Source organism: Lepus europaeus, chromosome 13, assembly GCF_033115175.1.
Source record: "Lepus europaeus isolate LE1 chromosome 13, mLepTim1.pri, whole genome shotgun sequence".
In the NCBI taxonomy this organism is placed as follows: domain Eukaryota; kingdom Metazoa; phylum Chordata; class Mammalia; order Lagomorpha; family Leporidae; genus Lepus; species Lepus europaeus.
The window spans coordinates 99360825-99385310 of NC_084839.1; the positions used below are offsets into that span (position 1 = coordinate 99360825).

At 37.2% G+C, this 24486-nt stretch overlaps 1 protein-coding gene across 2 annotated transcripts in view; it reads right to left on the reverse strand.

Moving 5' to 3' along the window:
* Positions 1-769: 769 nt before the first annotated feature.
* LOC133772935 (zinc finger protein 260-like) overlaps positions 770-24486 on the reverse strand; it is a 40524-nt gene continuing 16807 nt past the window's right edge. The window contains exons 3-7 of one of the 2 annotated variants that reach the window (XM_062210096.1): positions 16460-16764; positions 8106-8163; positions 6207-6333; positions 5861-5953; positions 770-4030 (exon numbers count right to left, since the gene is read on the reverse strand). In XM_062210096.1, the coding sequence (XP_062066080.1) occupies positions 2109-4030; positions 5861-5953; positions 6207-6333; positions 8106-8163; positions 16460-16485 (2226 nt within the window). In that variant the 5' untranslated portion in view covers positions 16486-16764 and the 3' untranslated portion in view covers positions 770-2108. The remainder of the gene's footprint in view (positions 4031-5860; positions 5954-6206; positions 6334-8105; positions 8164-16459; positions 16765-24486) is intronic. The other variant, XM_062210097.1, reaches the window with a different exon arrangement.

The following is a 24486-nucleotide window of genomic DNA, read 5'->3' on the forward strand; positions in this document are numbered from 1 at the left end:
CTATTTAAAATAAATGTTGGTGTTAAAAGAAATGTTAAAGATACAAAGAGAGAAATAGACTCCAATAAAATAGTAATGGGAGACTTCAACAACCCAATTCATTAATGAACAGATCAACAAGACAAATAATTAACAAGAACAAAACTAATTCAAACTATGGACCAATTGGACCTAACTGCTATCTACAGAACTTTTCAACCCATCATTGCAGAATACACATTCTTTTCAGCAGTACATGGAACTTTCTTAAGAAAAGACTATATGGTCATCCATAAAGCAAGTCTCAGCAAATTAAAAAAAAAAAAGTGAAAGTCAAATTGTGCATCTCCTCTGATAAAAATGGAATAAAGCTAGAAATCAACAACTCAAGAATCTCTAGATCATATACAACCACAGGGAGACTGAACAACATGCTCCTCAATGAACAGTAGGTCATAAAAGAAATCAAGAAATCAAAAAATTTCTTGAAATGAATGAAGATGATAATAAATCACATCAAAACTTATTGGATAATACAAAAGCAGTGTTAAGAGGGAAGTTTAGAGCAACTGGTGCCTACTGAAGAAATTGGAAATGTGTTAAACAAATGAGCTATCAATGAATCTCAAGGACCAAGGAAAACAACAGCCCAAACTGCAAATTACTTACAAAAGATCAGTAAAAGGAAGAGCTGTTTTTTTGAACAAACAAAATTGATTCATTATTGGCCCAACTGATCAACAAAAAAAAAGGAGAAGGCCTAAATCAATAAAATCAGAGACAAAAACAAGATCTACCAACAGATACCAGAGAAATAAAGAGAATCACCAGAAATTACTACAAAGTTCTGTATGTCAATAATTGGGAAATGCAGAAGAAATGGATAGATTCCTGGACACAATCTACCAATATTAAGTCATGAAGCCATCCCTTGTCACTGAATCCCAATTCAGTCTCACACCCTATTATTCTCCACCCAAATCCCTGCACTCAACCACTGGTTTGGTAGAAGCAAACTTGAAGATCCTGTATAAAGGAGTTCATCTCCAACTTTTAACACCCACCCCCACCCATAGCCTGCCTAAGATATAAAAATGCCCAGACCCGGGAGTCTTAACCCTCAATCCATGTGTTCATTCTTTGTTCACACTGGCAATTGATCAACCACTGTGAGTTAATTTTCTTTGAATAAATTCAGACTTGCTGTGCATTTGTATCCAGTCTCCTCTCTGTTTCTTCTCCCTTTTCCTTATAGGAGTACCCCTAACATCTTTGTAGAAAGCCAGCATCATGATTCCTGAACCAGAAAAAGATAAAACAGAGAAAGAACTACAGACTAATATCTCTGATGAACACAGATGCAGATATCCTCAACAAAATACTAGCTAATTGAACCCAACAACACATCAGAAAAGATCATTCACCTGGACCAAGGGGTATTTATCACTATATGCAGAGATGGTTCCACATTTCCAAATCAGTGAATGTGATTCATCCCATTGCAAACTGAGGAACAAAAGTGATATTATCTCAGTTGATTCAGAGAAAGCATTTGAAAAAATACAACACCCTTTCTTGGTAAAAATCATTAAACAAACTGGGTAGAAAAGGAGCATTTCTCAACACAATCAAGGCAACTTATGATAAACCCATGGCCACCTGTGTGAATTCTCTGATGCATTATAAGTTGTGACTTCTGGCCAAAGGTTTTCCCACAGTCATTACATTCATAAGCTTCCTTCATTGTGTGAATTCTCTGATGTTTGATGAGGTCTGACTTTTGGCCAAAGGTTTTTCCAGTCATTGCATTCATGGTTTTCCCCCATTCAAACTCTCTGATGTTCAAAAAGGTCTGACTTCTGGCCAAAAGCTTTTCCTTAGTCATTAAAGTTTCTCACCTGTGTGAATTCCCTGGTGCATTAGGAGTTGTGACTTATTGCCAAAGGCTTTTCCACAGTCATTACACTCATGTTTCTCCCTTATGTGAATTCTGACAAGGTGGGATTTTCACAAAGAATTTTCTACAGGGAATGCATTCATAAGGCATCTCTCCTGTGTGAATTCTCTGATAGATTATGATCTGTGACTTATATCTGAAGGCTTTTTCAGACATCACATTCATAAGGATTCTACCCTGTGTGAATTCTCTGATGTTTGATAAGGTCTGCCTTCTGGACAAAGGCTTTTCCACAGACGTTACATTCATAAGGTTTCTCCCCTGTGTGAATTCTCTGATGGATCATGAGATGTGACTTTTGTCCAAAGGCTTTTCTACAGTCTTTACATTCATAAGGTTTCTCCCCTGTGTGAATTCTCTGATGGATCATGAGATGTGATTTAAGGCTGAAGGCTTTTCCACAGTCACTACATTCATAAGGTTTCTCCCCTGTGTGAATTATTTGATGAATTATGAGATGTGACCTCTGGCCAAAGGCTTTTCCACAGTCATTGCATTCATAAGATTTCTCTCCTGTGTGAATTTTCCAATGGATTACAAGATGTGACTTCCTGCAAAAGGCTTTTCCACAGTCATTGCATTTATAAGGTTTCTCTCCTGTGTGAATTCTCTGATGGATTATGAGGTCTGACTTCCTGCTGAAGGCTTTTCCACAGTCATTGCATTTATAAGGTTTCTCTCCTGTGTGAATTCTCTGATGAGTTATGAGATTTGACTTCTGGCCAAAAGCTTTTCCACAGTCATTACATTCATAGGGTTTCTCCCCTGTGTGAATTCTCTGATGTATTATGAGTTGTGACTTTGAGCCAAAGGCTTTGCCACAGTCATTACATTTATAAGGTTTCTCCCCTGTGTGAATTCTCTGATGTTTGATGAGTGCTGACTTTAAGCCAAAGGCTTTGCCGCATTCATTACATTCACAAGTTTTCTCCCCTTTGTGAATTCTCTGATGCACTCTGAGATGTGACTTCTGGCCAAAGGCTTTTCCACAGGCATTGCATTTATAAGGTTTCTCTCCTTTGTGAATTCTCTGATGGGTTATGAGTTGTGACTTATAGCTAAAGACTTTTCTACAGTCATTACATTCATAAGGTTTCTCTGCCATGTGAATTTTCTGATGTTTGATGAGGTCTGACTTCAAACCAAAGGCTATCCCACAGTTATTACATTCATAAAATTTCTCCCCTGTGTGAATTCTCTGATGCACTCTGAGATGTGACTTCTGGCCAAAGGCTTTTCCACAGTCATTGCATTCATAAGGTTTCTCTCCTGTGTGAATTCTCTGATGCATTACAAGATGTGACTTACGGCTGAAGGTTTTTCCACAGTCATTACATTCATAAGGTTTCTCTCCTGTGTGAATTCTCTGATGTCTCATGAGTGCTGACCTCAAGCCAAAGGGTTTGCCACAGTCATTACATTCATAAGGTTTCTCCCCTGTGTGAATTCTCTGATGGGTTATGAGTTGTGACTTATGGCTGAAGGCTTTGCCGCAGTCATTACATTCATGAGGTTTCTCTCCTGTGTGAATTTTCTGATGCACTCGGAGATGTGACTTCTGGACAAAGGCTTTTCCACAGGCATTGCATTCATAAGGTTTCTCTCCTGTGTGAATTCTCTGATGTATTATGAGTTGTGACTTATAGCCAAAGACTTTTCTACAGTCATTACATTCATAAGGTTTCTCTGCCGTGTGAATTTTCTGATGTTTGATGAGGTCTGACTTCAAACCAAAGGCTACCCCACATTTATTACATTCATAAAATTTCTCTCCTGTGTGAATTCTCTGATGCACTCTGAGATGTGACTTCTGGCCAAATGCTTTTCCACAGGCATTACATTCATAAGGTTTCTCTCCTGTGTGAATTCTCTGATGCACTATGAGATGTGACTTCTGGCCAAAGGCTTTTCCACAGTCATTACATTCATAAGGTTTCTCTCCTGAGTGAATTCTCTGATGTTTCATGAATGCTGACTTAGAGTCAAAGGCTTTTCCACAGTCATTACATTCATAAGATTTCTCTGCCATGTTATTAAATTTTTTTTCTTGAATTTTCTTATTGGTCCTAATTATGTCATCACTTTTCATGGCAACTGAAATGAGAAAAAAATTCACTGAATCACATATAAATGCTTTCTCCTGGAATACTGATGTAAAGGGAATGAAGTTGCTTGTTATCTAAGTGGCATAAGATGTTAACATAATCAGTAAAAGACACTTATTTATACCTATTATATGGTTTTTGGGTGTACCAACAGATTTCCAAATGTTCAATCATGATTGATCCTGTTTACTACTTGAATTTTATTCAAGTATGGCAAAATGGCTTTCCTTGTTAGATTTGTTAATTCACTGCTTAGGGTGCCTGCATCTCAAAATAGTGCCAGTTTGAGCTCTGGTTACTGTGATTCCAATAAATCTCTAGTGTATGTAAATTAGAAGGCAGCAAATAATGGTTCATGTGCTTGGGACCCTGTGATATGTCAGGGAAGACTAGATGAAATTCCAGCCTTTTGGCTTCAGACTAATCAGATCTAACTGTTGTAGGCATTGGGGGCTTGAGCTACTAAATGATCTCTCTCTCTTTCTCCACTCATTGTCACTGTCAATAACAATGATGACAGTACTATAAGATGTTAAAGAATGGAAAAATATTTAGTCAGTATATTCCCCCATTGCCTAGCAACTAGTTTTTTTCCCTGTCCTTCTTCTTTAGTTAATTTTTATTAAAATGATATGTTTTGTGCTTCCCTATTTTGACCATAAATATGGGAATGTTTTACTGGATCAGTTACTTGCACTTGAAGAAGAGTGAAATGTGTCTGTACTCCAAACAGGATCAAATTTAAGAGACAAGATTTGAATCTATAGTTGTCTCATGTTCAGTCTTCCCAGGTAAACAGCATTTGAAGGAATTTTCAAATGAGAAACTGCATTTATCTGCACTCTATGACAGCTTCCCCATATTCCTAAGGAAATTTAACATCTTCAGCTTCTCAGAATGACAACAGGTACAGAAACATCGCACTATACCACCTTGGGTATACACTCCCTAAGAGTTTAAAGAATTTGTTTTTGCAACCCAGAATGTGTTTACCTTCTTTGAAAAATGTTTTCTAGCTGATTCTGAAATCACCAGCCCTGAGTATCACTCTTCAGTTTTTTACATAAACACACTTATGTGATAATTTGACCTTGGGATTCAGAATCTCAAGACTTTCTTGGTGAGTTTAGGATCAGTTATTTTCATGTTTCTATACAAGTGCATGCTTAGCTTCAGGATTTCTGATGTCATTGCACAGAGGCTTACTTCTGACCTTCCCTTAGCATTTATTTATTTATTTATATGCTTGAGAGTCAGAGAATTAGATAGAAGGGAGAATGAAACAGAAGATTGACAGCCACAGGCTTTCTCCTCCAATGTTTCTAGCAACGCATTTTTTCTTATTTTATGTGAAAGGCACTGAGAAAGAGAAAGGAGAGAGAGAGAGTTCACATTTATTTGTTCAGTCATGAGATCCTTAAAATAGCAAGTTATGTGCCTGGTCAAAACCATGAGTGGGGACTCAATCTGAAACAAGTTTCTATAACTTGCCAAACTGATAAGAACTGAAGAAAAGAATAAATGCATGAAAGAAAACATATCAAATACAGAGAAGGGCAATGTATCTAACCTAGAAAAAAATCCTTAGTAACATCAAAAGGATTGGAATTTTATTTTTTTAAAGCAAAGAATAACTTAATCAAGAACAAAAGAGTTAGAGATATAATGGCATCCCTAGAAACTCTAGAATCCATTGTCTGATACAAAAAACCAGCTTTCATCAGGAGTAACACTTGGGAGAAATTCATAGAAAGAGCCTCACTCAACATCTTCTGTGCTCTTTCTGCCTTGGCTCCCTCATCATTATGTACATACTGACCTGGAAAGCTCTGATTTAGGCACTCATTCACCATCCATGGCTCTGCTTCTTGCTCCAACTTAAAAATCAAATCAGGTTTGGTAATGCAGTGCCCTATTAATGGAAACAATGTAAGCTTTTGTGAAGTCATTATCTTGAGTTATTTAAAGGACTACAGCTTATTCCAGGAACTATGCAACAAATGTTCCAATTTGAGTCCTTTCCTAGATGGTAGACATTCAGAATATTCATGGACTCAAATTCTTTACCTGCCCACCATTAAACTTTATAAAGTTTATAAAGTGTTCACTGATTTTTCAAACAGCAATAAAATTTTATCATTGGGCATGTGATGGGTGTCACTCACCCAAGAAGAGCAGGCTGCTGTAGGTCTCCAACATCACATCCCTGTACAGAATTTTCTGAGCTTTGTTCATGTTCTGCCATTCCTCCCAGGTAAAGTAAACAGCCAGGTCTTCAAATGTTAGCATCACCTGTAATAGAACACTTCTGGTCAACACATTAACTCTGTCACAAAACAAACACTGACCATTTTTATTTTATACATAAGAATTAAGGAAGAAAAAAGGATGTAGTTTCATTTTAGACTTGAGCATTTGGACAGCCACACAGAAGCATTCAGCAGGGAGTCAAACCTATGGTCTAAAGACTGTGAAAAATGCCCCAACTGGAAGAAAACAGGAGTTTCAGGTCACAAAGGGCCACATCTGTCAAGGGGAATCGCACAGCAGCCTGAAAGGAAGACAATGTTGACTCTTGAATGAGCTATGTTAAGGTGAAGAATGTATTCAGGTGAAAAAACAAGAAACCATCAGTGGAGCTATGTTGGGAATGAACAGAGAAGAATTTCCAGAAAAACACCATGCAAAGTGACTTCAAATATGGCAGAAAAAAATATTTTAAAAAAGGCAGGCATTCATCTTGGTGTTTATGATGCCAGCTAAGATATCCTTCTTCTACTTCAAAGTACCTAGGTTCAAATTCCAGTGCCAGTTCCAGTTTCCAGCTCCCAGCTAATGCTGGAGAAGCAGTAGTGATTCCACCAATGAGGAAAATCTAGACTCCATTCCTGACTTCTGGCTTCAGTCCTGCCCAACCTTGGCTTGGTATGGTTATTTTTATAGTGAATAAGTGCATGGGAGCAATCTCTTTTTTCCTCTCTCAGTCCATCAGCTTCTTTCTCAATCAAGCTCATAAATATTTCTAAATAAGAGAAGATTCAAGTAAGACAAAGAATAGAAAATAGCTTTTGACTTTGACTATGCTTATTCTACTAACATACATTTGAAGAACTGAGATAACATTATACCAAATTAAAGTGAAAACAATGGAATTAATTGCCCCAAAACAGAATTTGGGAAAGTGTGTAGTATAATCTGCATTTGTGACCAAGAGAAATACATAGAGATTTGTTAAAGAACTCGCAGTAGTCACCAGCATTATGGTGCAGCCAGTTAAGCTTCCAACTGCAATGGTGGCATCTCACATGAAGACTATTTGAGTCCAGAGTACTCCACTCTAATCTAGCTCTCTGCTAAAGTTCCTGAAAGAGCAGTCAAAGATTGCTTAAGTATTTGGGCCCCTTTAATGAATATGGCGACTAAGATGGAATTCCAGGTACCTGGCTTTGGTCTGACCCAGTCCCAGCCATTGTGGTCATTTGGGGAATGAACCAGTAGATGGAAAGTGTCTATTTCTCTTTGCCCATCTTTCCCAATCTCTGTAGCTCTGTCTTTTGAATAAATAAATAAATCTTAAAAAATAAAAGAACCTGCAGGAGATTCTTTTCCCCACATATTCCTGATCCTATCCCTGAATCAAATTCAGCTTCTCAAAACCATTAAGGACTGAAAACTGATTTGTGTTTTTTAGTAATAGGTGACTCTTAACCTTGCAGAATGCTAAGTGTTTATTTCCAGGGACACATGAAAACCCTGCTCACTACATCATCTTTGTTGTTTCAGACATCATGACCAAAAAATTTAGCATATTGTACTCAATGTTTCAACTCAAAACATGTAACAAATGTATATTTTGCTAAGGCAACAGACCAGAGGCCAAATAGCTGTATCTTAGATGATTGTAACATTTCATAATCAAGGCAAATTCATCATTCATCTTGTTTGTGAACATTCTCTGAGAATAAATTTTATGTTTATTTTTCCATTTTAATTAATAAACTATCATAATCTTCCTAAAATGAAAACTGACAACCAGCTGAGCAATAATTAAGAAAACCACTTACAGGGTATGTAATAATTTTGTTTAGTCTTGGAAATATGTGAAGGTGCCCAGAATCATACCTGGAAGAGAAGACAAATGGAAGGAGTTAAAAGAAAGCTTATCTGGTTTCCTTCTATATTGAACTGGGAAAAAAAAAAAAAGAATGAAATACAATGAATAAAGAGTAATGAATACATTAACCTAGGAAACATCATTTTCCCTGTGGAGAAATATTTAAACAAGAAAATATATAAAAAAGCACATTCACTTCTATTAAGTAGTAGAGATTAAACAATTATCATTGGCTTAATGAAAGCATTATCTACAAGTTCAAGTGTATGGCAGACTAGGTTTCACAGACCTCCATTTCTGGAAATCATGAGAGCAGAATGAAGTAATGGGAATGTGGTAGGAAGCAATGTAGACAGTCACTCTCAGACATGACAGTTTATCTCTCCACCCCAGGCCACACCCTCAAGACCACTTAAATAATGAGATAGTAAAATTTAAGGGTGATTGTTCAAATAAATGAGGTTATTAAAGAGATAAACATTATACTGTCACTAAATTTTAAACTGAAGAAACTTGTTTTTGAATTACCATTTTTCTAATAAAGCAAAAGTATCACACAGGATCCCATATCTGTGTGTACTTTAGAACACTTTATTTTTTAGACCTGAAATTCTATAGAAAGCATGCAATTTACAGATTCAGATGTTTTTGGCCAAAATTGCATTGGAACAAATATACATAATGTATATTTAATGCAGTACACATTACCAGTAATGATTCCAAATGAAACCGTTCCTGGTATCCATCCCTTCACAAGACTCTGGATTTCATTTTTCATATGTTTAACCCCCCAGGATATCAGTAAATGTGACAGAAACAGATAGTTTGTAAAGTATTTGCCTTCTCAGATTTTCCTTATGCTCTGGAAAGCCATGGGTCCTGCCCATTGAAGAGATAGGGTGTTACCAAGATTTATCACAAACCACCAGACCTTTAAATGAAAGCATCTCTAAGGCATGAGTGTCAATCAGTACCTCAGATCAGTTCATCATTTCTGATCCCAAGCTGATGATAGCAACTGCCCAGATGAGCTCATACCAAAATATTGAATTAGAACTATAAATCAAATGGCTATTTGTTAAACCATTGTATTTTCTGATTTGTCCTATATCAAATGCTGATACACCCTGGTGAGCAGGGAAGAAAGTTCCATTACATGCAAAATAAAATTAATAGAACTTCACAATCTCATGCAGAAGTTTCCATAAACATGGGACCTGTACTGCCACATGGCAAGTAAAGTTGCCACCTGGAATGCAAGCAATCCAGCTCCCTTCTAGTGGCCTGAGAAAAGCACTGGAAGAAGGCCCAAGTACTTGGGTAAATGCTGCTAATATAGGAGACCCAGATGAAGCTCTTGGCCTCAGCCTGTCCCAGCCCTGCCCATTGCAGCAATCTGGGGGAGTGACTCAGTAGATGGAAGATTAGTGTGTCTCCCTCTCTCTATATATCACACTTTCAAATAATTTTTTAAAATCTTAGAAAAAAGCTTCTATAAACATGATCTGTGCCTGTCAATTGCGTCTTAGCAAAGCTGCTGCTACTAAAAAAATTTAGTCCTGGGAAATCACAAATTCATTGGAGATCATAAGATAATGCTTCACATTTCTGCTTATATGTGGTCATATTCTTTTTGTTTATATTTTAAGAAACTTATTAGCACATGAAATCTAATTTAGTATAATTTTACTGTTCATAAAATAGTAATTTTCTGAAGCTGCATGTATACTAAATATTGGATAAAACTTTCAAGATGAAATTGTTGACACTGAGTGGGAAATTTTGATATGCTTTTTGAAGTCACACAATACATATGTAACATCAGAATCAAAAGGAAAGCCATGCTCAGGGCAATCTTCTAAAGCAATACTGGTGACAGTTTCTGAAATTAATCTGAAAAATAAATGTGTTTTTAATGAAGTGTGGCAAAATAGAAATCACCATCCAAAAGTTAGGATGCCAGGTATCTACAAATCATGTGACTCAAACCACTTATCTCCTGAAATGCAATTTATTTCATCTTTTTTACATGCAGAAACCCTCACAGATGTTCCTTGAGCTACCTGGAAGAATTACTAGTATACAGGGGGGCAGCAGCATAACTCTAGATACCAAGTGTATGGCAGACTAGGTTTCACAGACCTCCATTTCTGGAAATCATGAGAGCAGAATGAAGTAATGGGAATGTGGTAGGAAGCAATGTAGACAGTCACTCTCAGACATGACAGTTTATCTCTCCACCCCAGGCCACACCCTCAAGACCACTTAAATAAGTAACACTCACTAGGCCCTTGCCTTTATTTCTAATCCATTCCATTCACAACCTTTACTTTTTTTTTTAAGGCTGGTCCAGAGCTTCCAATATCACCTGGGCTTGCTTTCTTTCTTTTTTCTTTTTGACAGAGTTAGTGAGAGAAAGACAGAAAGGTCTTCCTTCCTTTGGTTCACTCCCCAAATGGCCACCACAGCCAGCACTGCGCTGATCTGAAGCCAGGAGCCAGGTGTTTTATCCTGGTCTCCCATGCAGGTGCAGGTGCCCAACCACTTGGACCATTCTCCACTGCCCTCCTGGGCCACGGCAGAGAGCTGGACTGGAAGAGGAGCAACCAGGACTAGAACCTGGCACCCATATGAGATGCCGGCACTGCAGGTGGAGGATTAACCAAGTGAGCCACGGTGCTGGCCCCCTGGGCTGTCATAACTTATGGATGAGGTAAGGTAATATCAGCTAAACCTTGTTCATTCTGGTCAGTATGATCAAGAACTGCTTGGACAGTGCAAATCTACGATCTTTGAATTTCAGTGACTTTTTTCTCTGCTCTGAAGCAGTAAGGTATTGTCTCAGAAAGCATCGAGTGTTATTCTGTTAGAAATGATTCTTATTCCTGGAGCTCCCTTCTTCAGGTATTATAAAACCTATTCACTTCCAAAGAAAATGGGACTGTCACTCAGTACCCAAACTTACATGTTCCTGGAAACTAGGTGTTGTATAAAAATCTATAATGTCAAATCAGTGCTGGTCAGTCTACACATTGTAGGAAACCAGAAAGTTCATTTGGGGAAGATATACCATGAAACCCCACAAATGCAACTGCCACAGAGTGTAAGTCAGCCTGCACATATCTCACAATGATTTCTCAGGAAATGTGGGGACATTTCACTAGTACTACTAATATACTTATCTTACAGATGGGTAAACAGTGACAGAGGTGCAACCTACATTCACCACATACACCTTTTAGCTAAAAGGGTCTGAAAACACACTTCCATTCTGTGGCTATCTTGGATTAGAAAGACTGTCTATAAGACTTTTGGAACTACCTTCTGTACACCTGTAGTCACACTGGTCTTGTGTCAGTACATCATTTGACAAAAAAATTCTTGAAAACCCAACCTAATTCATCCTTTCTCCAGCTCTAGAACTGAGGATCTTCCACTGGTGTCTTCCTGGAACAGCCAAGATCTTTAGGGTGCATCTGAATAACAGATTCTGATACCTCAGATCCATGACTGTCACCTATGCCAGCAAGAGACAGGCACCTGTACTGCTCTCCAAGGTTCCCTCTACCCCCACACTGACATTCACAGACACAGAAACCACCCATACCGTTCTTGAGTAATATGAGGAAAGCCCAGCACCAGGAATTCAATTCTATGAAGATGATGGTAGTGGTTGGAATGGCACATTCTGAGAAGGAAAACAGAGGAGACTTTGCATGGTTCTGTCCTCCCGACATCATGGGCAGATGAGGCTACATTTCCCATAAAACAATGCAGACTTCCATTAGAAAGCAATAAGGATGATCCATATATTTACTGGACAATGAGCCTCCTAGGATACAGAGGTTGTACATCAGAACTTGTCTAACCACATGAGATATTCATATAATACTCCAATTCCATATTAAGTCTTAGTTTGACAGATTTATATTTGAAAGAATCATAATTGGAGAAATTCAAATGTGGAAATGATTTTTAGAAATTGTCATGAAATTTATTTTGTAATGCTTATAATTAAATTGTGGTTCCAGAGCCTTTCTTACAGATGTTTAGGGAAAAAAACCCAAGAACTCTTTTTAACATAATACATTCACAAAAGAAACTAACATTCCTGAAAAACTAACTTTCAATCCTTTAAAATGGTGCTTGATCTTACCTACTAAAATAAATGTTTGCCATCAATGGACTGTTTTTCACAGTGAGGAAAGTTATTCTAATGCTTTAAATGGATTAATATGGTTAGAAAGCAAAGTGAGTGTCTTCTGAAATGTTTGTGAATATTTAAAATTGCAGTACCTGGTAATTCTATATCCAAAAGTTACTGAACTTGATCTATTCATCACTTCATCTAATCATCTGTGTATATTTAACAAAACTTTTTTTTTTTTTAAGAATTGCACTTAATTTGTGGTTTCTCCCACAAACTAGGCAAAGACAGGATGTCATGGAGTTCCTGCTTTTACTCATTTTCCTGTCTAAATGAGAATGGGCATGAAATTATGATCAACTTATTGGGGATTTGAGTGGTAGTAGCATAGACCATTGACTCTTGGTTCACAGCTATTGGTCAGTTTTCTATGTAAAATGTATTAATTGTGCTGTTTAAATTCTTGTATCATCTCTAATCTGGTAATTGCCTTTCAGTGACTTTATTATGCAAATTGAGGGAGGTCAGTCTTTTTTTTTTATATTTACAGAATTTTTTTAAGAAGATTTATTTACTTAAGAGGCAGAGTTATAGAAAGAGAGAGGCAGACAGATAGGTCTTCCAACTACTGCTTCACTCTCCAAATAGCCACAATGGCCAGAGCTGGGCTGATCTGAAGCCAGGAACCAGGAGTTTCCCCTGGGTCTCCCACACTGGTGAATGGGCTCAAGCACTTGGGCTATCTTCTACTGCTTTCCCAGGCCATACTAGAGATCTAGATCAGAAGAGGAGCAGCTGGGACATGAACTGGTGTCCATATGGGCTGCTGGCACTGCAGGCAGATGCTTAATCCATTATGTCACAGTGCCAATGCCAGGACCTCAGTCTTTAGCTTCAATCTTAAGTAATTTCACCTCAGACATAGAAGCAAATTATTTCTTAGTTCCCAGCATCATACAATTTTAACAGAAAATCAAGTTGCAGGCATAAAAGAACTATAGTGGTATAGTGGATTCCCTTGTCCTTTCTAGGAGTTATTGCTCTATAGTGATAGCCACATACCTCTACCAGCAAAAGTTGCTCATTTTGGAATTGGAGATGAAGATTCTGTGGGGATTCCTGAGAAGAGAGAAAGTAGGAAGGCTACTCTAAGTTGTTGTTGATTGGCCTTTTACAATTCACTTTCTCTCCCTGGGTCATCTTAGTTATACCTTCTGAGTAATGGCTGGCATTTATAATTTCAAGCACTGAGTCAGAGAGAAGAGCTCTAGTACCTGATTAGTACTTATTGAAGAATGAAAAATATAGCCCCTATGATATAAAGAGAGTGATGACCACAGAGAAATTAATTCAGGATCCCTCAAGGAGTAAAAATTGAGGTCAATCTTGAGCTACTCATCACTAATGGAAATACACAATAATGTACCAACCAGCATTGTTTCATCATGTTTTATTTTCTAATTATTTGATTCATTAACATATTTTTTAAAAACAGAGGATAACATTGAATGGCACCTTTCCCCACATGCAGAAAAGGTCTATTTCCTGATTTAGCATATTAGGTCAGTAGACACACTCATACATTTCCTTATGAATTAATAGCCATATTCACAAATAAGTATAGAATGTATCATGCAGAAAAGAAGTCACATTGTATGAGGAAATTAATTTGGAATATTACACTTACTGTGTAAAGAGAGTCTTAAGATTCCTTTTGTTTTAATTTCAATACTATCTGATTAACCTGCACGTAAATGGATCTGTAAGGTGTGAATATTTTTGTTATATTCCTCATAGTAATTTATTTAAAAAATATTAATAGTAGATATCATATATCGTAATGGAGCTCAGACTTTGTTATTTTTCTACTCATCAGTTTTAGTTTCAAAATATTCTATCTTATGGACTGCTGTATTGATTTTACATGTACACTACTATCAGTAATCTATATTCTAGGTGTACACAGATAATTTGTTGGGTACATGCATGCACCCAGGTTGGTAAGACAGTATTAAAATAATAACAAAAGGAATCCTAAGACTCACTTTACACGGTAAGTCCTACTTAGAGTTGGCTGCCCATGAGGCAGACGTCTGGGTGCTTTCCATTGTGATGCACTGAATTGTGTCTCTCCAAAGTTTCTATCTTCCAATCTCGAACCTGCAGTGTGACTCTATCTGGAGATGGTGCCTTTAATGGCACAATTAAAGTAAAAAAATCAAATGTGTGAGACTATAACCCAGACTTATGACCTTATAAGAAGAGAAACAAGAGATGGACATGAACAAAGGAAATATGAGATGGCACAGCAAGATGATATCTGACTGGATGCCAGAGAGTTGTCAGGAGAAAGCAAACCTACTGACACTTTGATCTTGGACTTTCAACTTACAGAACTATGTGAAAATAAATGTCTTTATTTAAACAATCCAATGTTCAGTAATTTGTTATGGTGACCTTGGCAAACTAAACAACATCTACCTCTGCCTGCATTATCTGCTGCCATGTACATGATCCACACAAGTTTTCAGAGAAACAAAAAAATTACAAATTTATGGGGCTAGCATTGTGGTGCAGTCAGTTAAGCCACTGCCTGTGGGGCTGGCATCCATATGGGTACCAGTTTGAGTTCTGACTCCTCCATTTCTTATCCAGGTCCCTGCTGGTACACCTGGGGAAATGGTGGAGGGTAGCCCAAAAACTCGAGGCTCTAAATCTATAAGGGAAATCCAAATAAAGATCCTGATTACTGGCTTCATACTGGCCCAGCCATGGCATTTGTAGCCCTCTGGGAAGTGAATCAGCAGATGGAAGACATTTTTATCTTTCTCTGCCTCTCGCTCTCTCTGTGTAACTCTGCCTTTCAAAAAACAAATCTTTAAATAAAGAAGTAAACTATGGCTTTAGTATCTAAAGACCTAAACGAGAGAAAGAGAAAAAAAGCAAAAGATTAAAGGAAAGATATAACAAAAATGTAGATGAGGCTAGCACTGTAGCACTGTGGATTAAGCTGCTGTCTACAATTCTGACATATCATACATGTGCCAGTTTGTGTCCTAGTCACTCAACTTGTGATCGAGCTACCTGATATTGAACCTGGGAAAGCAGCAAAAGATGGCCCAAGTGTGTGGGCCTCTGCCACCCACATGGGAGACCAAGATGAACCTCCTGGCTTCAGCCTGGCCCACTCCTAGCCATAGCAGTCATTTTGATCAATGAATCAATGAATGGAAGACCTCTGTGTAACTATGCCTGTCAAATTAATAAATATTTCTAAAGATTTATTTATTTATTTGAAAGGCAGAATTTCAGAGAAGGACATATAGAAATCATCCATCTGCTACTCCACTCCCCAAATGGTAGCAATGGCAGAGGTCAATAAGAAGCCAGGATCCAGGAGATTCTTCTGGGTCTCCAACATGGATGCAAGAGCCCAAAGACTTGTGGCATCTCCTGGAGTTTCCCCAGGCATATTATCAGGGAGCTGGATGAGAAGTGAGTGGAGCAATTGGGATATGAACCAATGCCGATATGGGATGCTGGCACTGCAGGTGGAGTCTTTATTTGCTAGACTACAGCACAAGCCTCAATAAATATTTCCTAAAACTTAGAGAAAGAAAATATGAGATGTATAAATTGTGGTTGCTTATATGAATGCATTTCTGAAAAGTACATAGCTTGATACAAATGAAACTTTTAAATTTATTTTTAAAAGATATTGATTCTTGTATCCTACACCATAAGATATACATCAACTTTAACAGGTTTTATTATGCACTTATTCATGAAGTTTCAGAGGTGCAATCAGTAGTGAGGCTCAAATAACTGTCTTATCCAGGGATCCCACTAAATTTAAGCACTATATTCAACAGAAATTTTAAAAAAAGTTTCAAAACATGTATCAGAAGAAAAATAAATAATTTACATGCTGCATCTCACTTTAACTATAGTACTGCCTAAATTTTCAAGTCAGATGTACTCAAAAAATCCCACAGCTGGCAGTGATGGTCTAACATTTTGAGTAATAAAGTTTGTAAGTTACTTGGCTACAGAAAATAAAAATTCATAGATCACAAACTAAAATTATTAAGACGGCCCTATACACACGCACAAAAAAAAACACCAACTCAAGGTCTTCATGCATTAAAATTTTTTACCTCAGACTTAGAGAGAGGTCTTCCATCTGATGGTTCACTCCTCAGACAGCCACAACGGCCGGAGTTGCACCGATCCAAGGCCAGAAGCCAGGAGCTTCTTCCAGGTCTCCCACATGGATACAAGGGCCCAAGGACTTGGGCCATCTTCTACTGCTTTCCCAGGCCATAGCAGAGAGCTGGACATGAAGCAGAGCAGCCGGGTCTTGAACCGGAGCCCATATAGGATGCTGGCACTTTAGGCCAGGGCATTAACCCCCTGCACCACCACGCTGCCCCTATTGGCAGCCCAATTTTATCTATTAAATCTGGAAAAAATAAATATCATCTCAAGTTAGATGACTAAATCTTAATCCTATGTGCCACCCATTATGTCCACTGTACCATATATCTAATATCAATATATCTGATGCCTCAATAGATAAATGATGTGTCTCACTATTACAAGTGTGGAAACTGTATTTTGTTCAAAACTTTAACCAAAAGTCCCTCAGTCTCTGCCTTCACTTTGAAGGAACACTTCTAGGATATACATGGGCACCTCATTGATTTTGCCAGCAAACAATTTTTCCAATGGGAATACAAGCATACATCATATGCCTGTATTTTTAAATTGATTTTTAAAAAGGTAGAGAGATACACACACAGAAAGAGAAAGAGAGAGGGAGAGAGATCTCCAACTGCTTGTTCACTCTCTAAATGTCTGCAACAGTTGTGAGTGGACCAGGCTCTCAAGGCCTCCACTTAGGTGACAGAATAATTTGGTGACAGGAACTAAGGAATTTGAGACATCATCCACTGTTTCCCAGGGATGTTAGCATGAAACTGGTTTGGAAGTGGTGTACCCAAAACTCAGATTGCCACTGCAAAATAGACTGTGAGCATTTGATGTGATGGCTAACAAAATGGAAAACCTAAAAGTCATCAAGATTCATGGACACATACAATATACCAAATTTGAGTCATGAAGACACATAGAAAACCTAAGCAAACCAAAAAACAAGACAGATTGAAGCAATAATAAAGACCTTCCAAACAAAGAAAAGCCCCAAACCAGACTGCTTCACTATTAATTCTACCAGAGTTTTAAAGAAGAACTAATTCCAATTCTTCTTCAGCTATTCAAAATTGTTGAAAGGGAGGGAATCCTCTCAAACTCCTTCTATTAGGCCAGCATCACCTTAATTCCTAAACCAGAAAAAATATATACAACAAAGAAAGAGAATTACAGAATAATACCACTGATGAATATATACGCAAAAATCTTCACCTAAAGACTAACTAGTGGAATTTAACAAAACATTAGAAAAATTATTCACATGGACCAAGAGGGATGTATGCCTGGTATGCAGGAATGATTCAACATAAGCAAATCAATAAATGTAACACATCAAATACACTGAGTAAAAACCACATGATGATCCCAATTGATGCAGAGAAAGCACTTGATAAAATACAATATGCTTTCATTATAAAAACCTTAAGCAAACTGGGTATAAAAAGAACATTTCTTAACACATTCAAGACAATATATGATAAATCTTCAACCAGCATCATACTGAATGAAAAATGTTGGAAGCATTTTCAATAAGATCTGGGACCAAAGTTACTCATTCTTACCATGCTATTCAAAACAGTTCTAAAAGTTTTGAACAGAGCAACAATGCAAGAAGAAATCAAAGGGATACAAATTAGAAAGGAGAAAGTCAAATTACCCCTACCTGCAGATTACATAATCCTATATATAAGGAAACCAAAAGACCTCAGTAAAAGACTATTAAAACTCCTTAGAGAGTTTAGTAAAGATCCAAAATATAAAATCAACACACAAAAATCGCATGGCTGATAAAGAACTTATCATGTCAGTACCATTCAGAATAGCTAAAAAAAAACTTTTATTATCTTGGAATAAATCAAGAAAGTGAAAAAAGTCTACAATGAAAATTACAAATAGAAGAAAATGCTTGAAAGGAAAATATTCCCTATCAATAAATTAAATATTTCCTATTAATAAATTGAAAAAATTAATATCACCAAAAGGCCCATACTACCAAAAGCAGCATTTAATTTTTTTTATTTTATTTTGCTTTATTTTTAAGGATCCACTCATTTATTTGAAATGTAGAGTCACAGGGAGGCAGAGGCAGAGACAGACAGAGGTCCTCCCATTCACTGGTCCACGCACTCAATAAATGCGAAATTTAAAGCATAAACTCCATTTAACCAATATGGTAATCACTAATGATCTTGGGAAGAGCAATTTGAAAGGAATAGTTGAAATAAAAATAAGACTCATTAAATTGAATGATAATAATAAAAAGAAAATGACATGGATGCCAATATAGTGACTTTTTTTGAGGAATTTAAATTGATAAAGAGAATTTGGAATTGTGGTACAGTGGGCTAAGCTGCCACCTGTGGTGCCAGCACCCCATGTGAGTGCCAGTTTGTGTCCAGGCAACTCCACTTCCAATTGAGCTCCCTGCTAATGCACTTGGGAAGTAGCAGAAGATGGCCCAAGGTCTTGGACCCCTGCCTCTTATGTTCAAGACTTAGCTGAAGTCCCTAACTTCAGTCTGGTCATGCCCAAGCTGTTGTGAATCTTCAGGGAATGAGCCAATAGATGAAAGAACTCTGTATTTTCTTCTCTCTCTGTAACTCTGCCATTCAAATAAGCAAATAAATTTTTAATAAGTTAATAAACTGATAAGAAAAAAACCCACAATATTATGTCATCTTATACCAAAAAGATAAAAAAGAACAAATGCTTGTGAAAATATGGGAAAAGATAACTCTCAGACACTGTGGGTGAAAATGCAACTTAGTTCAGGTGTTATGGAGAACAGTATGGTCATTCTTCAAAAAAGATAATAATTGATCTATTGTATGACAGTTACCTTACTCCTGGCTATATATCAGAAGAAAATGAAACTTTCATATCAAAGAGACAGCAATTCTCCTATAGTCACTATAACACAGCTCATAGCAGCCATGAACTATAACCAATCTAGCTGTCTATCAATGAAAAAGTGGACAAGGGAACATCATTTAGACACAAAAAAAATACAACATTGTTACATCCTGCAAAATGTATAAAAAGAGATCATTAAATTAATTGAAATAAGCCAGACACAGAAAGACAATGTCCCACTTTCCTTGTCATATATAGAAGTGAAAAAAATTGATATGAATATAGAATTATGATTATTAAAGACTGAGAAGTGTGGAGGCTAGGGAGAGAGGGGGAATGGATAACAGGAAGCAAAATACAGTGAGGCAGGAGTAACTTCTGCTGTACCATAGTATAGTTAGATGACAACTGTGTACAAATTAAGTACTGTATAAACAACTGGAGGATAGGAGCTGTTAGGCTCAAAACATGAGGAGGAAATGGAAATATTAGTTGTCTAGCTTTTCTATGGTGTTCAAATATTACATTATCCCCTATAATGAATGAATAGTATACAGTAATAACTATTTCAATAAAATTTTAAAAATCAGAGGCATTTGTATATACTAACAATAAACTATTTAAAAATGAAATTAAGAAAACATTTCCATGTATAACAGCATAAAATACAGTTAGAAGACAATACCTTCCATCCCTGTCACTGATTATTGAAATATACAGCCCCAAAATCAGCAGATCAAGATGGCCTTTTCACTATAACTTTCTGATCAGCCTTTACATGATTTGCAACCAGATAAATTGGTATTCTGAAAATGTCACTGTTGGAAAGCTAAACTTGAACTCAAATGGGAGGATACTTATCCTGGTTTATTTAAATGCTGCTATCAAAATACACAGAGGGTCATTAAACTTTCATCTGTGTCTCACATTTAAAATATAAACTGAGGGTGGGTATTTAGCCCAATAGTTAAATAGCTTCTATCCTTTATTGGAGTACCTGAGTTCAATTCCTAGATATGGATATAGCTCCTGACTCCAAAATCTTGTTAGTGCAGACCCTGAGAAGCAGTGCTGATGGCTCAGATGATTGGGTTCATGAAACTCACATGGAAAACCATTATTGAGTTCTCAGCAACCAGCTTTTGCCATGACCCTTACCATGGCATTTGTGGACATTTGTTTAATAAATTAGCAAACAGGAATCCTCTGTCTCAAAGTCTCTTAAATTAAATAAGAAAGGAATTCATCAGAGAAAAAGAGATAAGATTTAGATGCCAGGTCACAAAAAGGAGTGTGATAAGTGTTAAATGACAGTATAATGAAATATTTACTTTATTTCCATCTGATCTAATGGATAAATGTTTATTTAAAATAATAATATTGAAAATGAACTGGATAATTGTAGCTTCTCATAGATAAAAGAAACTATAGAAGAGTGGGCATCATGGTGTCACCATATGCAATGGCAGTATCCCATACAGATGCTGATTTGTGCCCCAACTGCTCCACTTCCAATCCAGGTCCCTGATAATAGCCTGAGAAAAGCAACAAAAGTGGCCTGATTGTTTGGGCCCCTGTCACTCCCATGGAAGACCAGATGAATCTGCTGACTTCAGCCTATCCCATCCTCAACTTTTGTAGCCATGTGGGGAGGGAACCAGCAGATAGAAGATATCTTTCTATCTCTCACCTCTCTGTAATTCTTTCAAATAGAATTAAAAAAAAAATTATAGAAGGGGGAGGTGCTGTGGTGTAGTGGGTAAAGCCACCACCTGCAGCAATGGCATCCCATAAGGGTGCCGGTTCATGTCCTGGCAGCTCCATTTCCTATCCAGCTCTCTGCTATGGCCTGGGAAAGCAGTGGGAGATGGCCCAAGCTCTTAGGCTCCTGTACCTGTGTGTGAGACCCAGAAGAAGCTCATGGTTCCTGGTTTCTAATCAGCACAGCTCCAGCTATATTGCAACCATCTGAATTTTGAATCAGTGGACGGAAGATTTCTATCTCTCTCTCTGTGTAACTCTTTCAAGTAAAATAAACAAATCTTTAAGAAAATTATAGAAATATGATTTGAGTGCCCAATAAATAGTGAACTGCTAGTTGAAAGTGAGTTTATCAATTATAAATGTGTATTATAAGTTCTAGGAAAATTATCAAAAGAAAATTTTAGGAAAAATTGATCCTTGATAGATCTTAATAGACAAAATGAAATCCTATCAAAATGAGAGATGTATATTTGGAAGAGTGGGTAACAAGCTACTTATCATGTGTAGTAGTACCTGTGTTTGAATCCTGAAGAACTAGAAAATGGTATTAAAATATACCAGAGTGGCTGTACCCTATACTACCAAGGATACCAGTTTTTTTTTTTTATTAAACTTTTATTTAATGAATATAAATTTCCAAAGTACAGCTTATGGGTTACAATGGCTTCCCCCTCCCAAAACTTCCCTCCCACCCACAACCCTCCCCTTTCCCGCTCCCTCTCCCCTTCCAATCACATCATGATTCATTTTCAATTCTCTTTATATACACAAGATCAGTTTAGTATATATTAGGTAACGATTTCAACAGTTTGCCCCCATATAACAACACAAAGTGAAAAAAAATACTGTTGGAGTACTAGTTATAGCATTAAATAAGAGTGTACAGCACATTAAAGACAGAGATCCTACATAATATTTTTTTTAAAAATTAATTAATTTTCTATGCCATTTCCAATTTAACACCAGGTTTTTTTTTTTTTTTCATTTCCAAGTATCTTTATATACAGAAGATCGATTCAGTATATAATTAGTAAAGATCTCATCAGTTTGTACCCATGCAGAAACACAAAGTGTAAAAATACTGTTTCAGTACTAGTTATAGCATCACTGCACATTAGACAACACATTAAGGACAGATCTCACATGGGATGTAAGTACACAGTGACTTCTGTTGCTGACTTAATAATTTGACACTCCTGTTCATGGTGTCAGTAATCTCCCTAGGCTCTAGTCATGAGTTGCCAGGACTATGGAAGCCTTTAGAGTTCGCTGACTTTGATCTTATTCCGATAGGGTCATAGTCAAAGTGGAAGTTCTCTCCTCCCTTTGGAGAAAGGTACCTCCTTGCCCTTCTCCGAAGGGAGGAGAGAGCCTCCACTTTGACTATGACCCTATCGGAATAAGATCAAAGTCAGCGAACTCTAAAGGCTTCCATAGCCCTGGCAACTCATGACTAGAGCCTAGGGAGATTACTGACGCCATGAACAGGAGTGTCAAATTGTTAAGTCAGCAACAGGAGTCACTGTGTACTTACACCCCATGTGGGATCTGTCCCTAATGTGTCGTCTAAAGCCAAGTGATGCTATGACTGGTACTGAAACAGTATTTTTATACTTTGCGTTTCTGTGTGGACGCAGACTGATGAGGTCTTTGCTAATTATAGACTGAAGTGATCTTCTGTATATAAAGAGAATTGGAAACGAAAAAAAAAAAAAGGAAAAAAAAAAAAAACAACCTGGTGTTAAAATGGAAATGGCATAGAAAATTAATTAATTTGAAAAAAATTATGTAGGATCTCTGTCTTTAATGTGCTGTACATTGCTATTTAATGCTATAATTAGTAATCCAATGGTAGTTTTTTCACTTGATGTTGCTATATGGGCAAAATGTTGAAATCTTTACCTAAAGTATACTAAACTGATCTTCTGTATATAAAGAGAATTGAAAATGAATCTTTACACGAATGGAAGGGGAAAGGGAGCGGGAAAGGGGAGGGTTGCGGGCGGGAGGGAAGTTATGCGAGGGGGGAAGCCATTGTAACCCATAAGCTATACTTTGGAAATTTATATTCATTAAATAAAAGTTTAATAAATGAAAAAAAAAAAAAAAAAAAAAAAGAAAGGTACCTCCTTCTTTGATGGCCCCATTCTTTCCACTGGGATCTCACTCACAGAGATCTTTCATTTAGGTCTTCTTTTTTTTTCTTTTCCATGGTATCTTGGGTTTCCATGCCTACAATACTCTCATGGGCTCTTGAGCCAGATCCGAATGCCTTAAGGGCTGATTCTGAGGCTAGAGTGTTGTTTAGGACATCTGCCATTCTATGAGTCTGCTGGGATACCAGTTCTTAAACTGGGTGCCAACAACTGGTAACAGGGTCCAGAGATTCTTCCTCTAGTACAGAGAAAGGTAATACCAAGGTGCCTTCCTCTGGTGAGAATACAAATTGATTCAAAGGGGGAAATTCTTACATTTGGTCTCAAGCAAAGGCAAGAAGAGAGATGAGCACATATCATATTGAGTCAATGGTAAGGCTCTGTTCCTCAATCCTAACCCTGCAAAGAACTCAGACAATGGCTACAATCACCTCTGATGTTGTGTGAGGAGCAAAGGGATCTAATTTGTAAGATGACTAGGAATGAGATGTCATGACCTGGCTCCTATCATGCCATCTTAAAGAAAAAAGTCTTCATAGAAATCACCACTCACAGAGCTGGCTAAATGAATTTACATTAACAAATCACATCTGCTTTCTGTCCACTCCATTTTGTTCACTTAAAGAAAACAGCAAGCATTTGATCACTTTTAAGTCTCTTCATTCAAAAAAATTTTTTTTCTCTGATTCATTTACTTGAAAAAGTGAACAAAAGAGGGAAAATGAACAAAGAAAAAGATAGACAATCTTCCATCTGTTGGTTTTCTTCCCAAATGAAACTGGGCCATGCGGACTCAGGAACCAGGTTCTCTCATATTGCTGGACAGAATAGAATCTAAGGACGTGGACCATCGTATGTTGCTTCTCATTCTTCAGCATCAACAAGAAGCTAGACTGGAGTGGTGACAAGATAAGATTCCATGTACTCCATCATAGGATGAAGATATCCCAAGTGGAAGCTTAACTCACTACAACATAACACCATTTTTTCTTCCATTTTTAAATTCTTTTCACCATGTAGCTTGCAATGAGTTTGTGATTTCTGGGTTATAAGATTTAAATAACCATCACTTAATTTTTTAAATAACTTATTCATTGGGCTGGCACCATGGTGCAGTAAGATAATCCACTGCTTGTGGTACCGGCATCCCATATGGGTGCTGGTTCTAGTCCTGGCTGCTACTCTTCTAACCCAGCTCT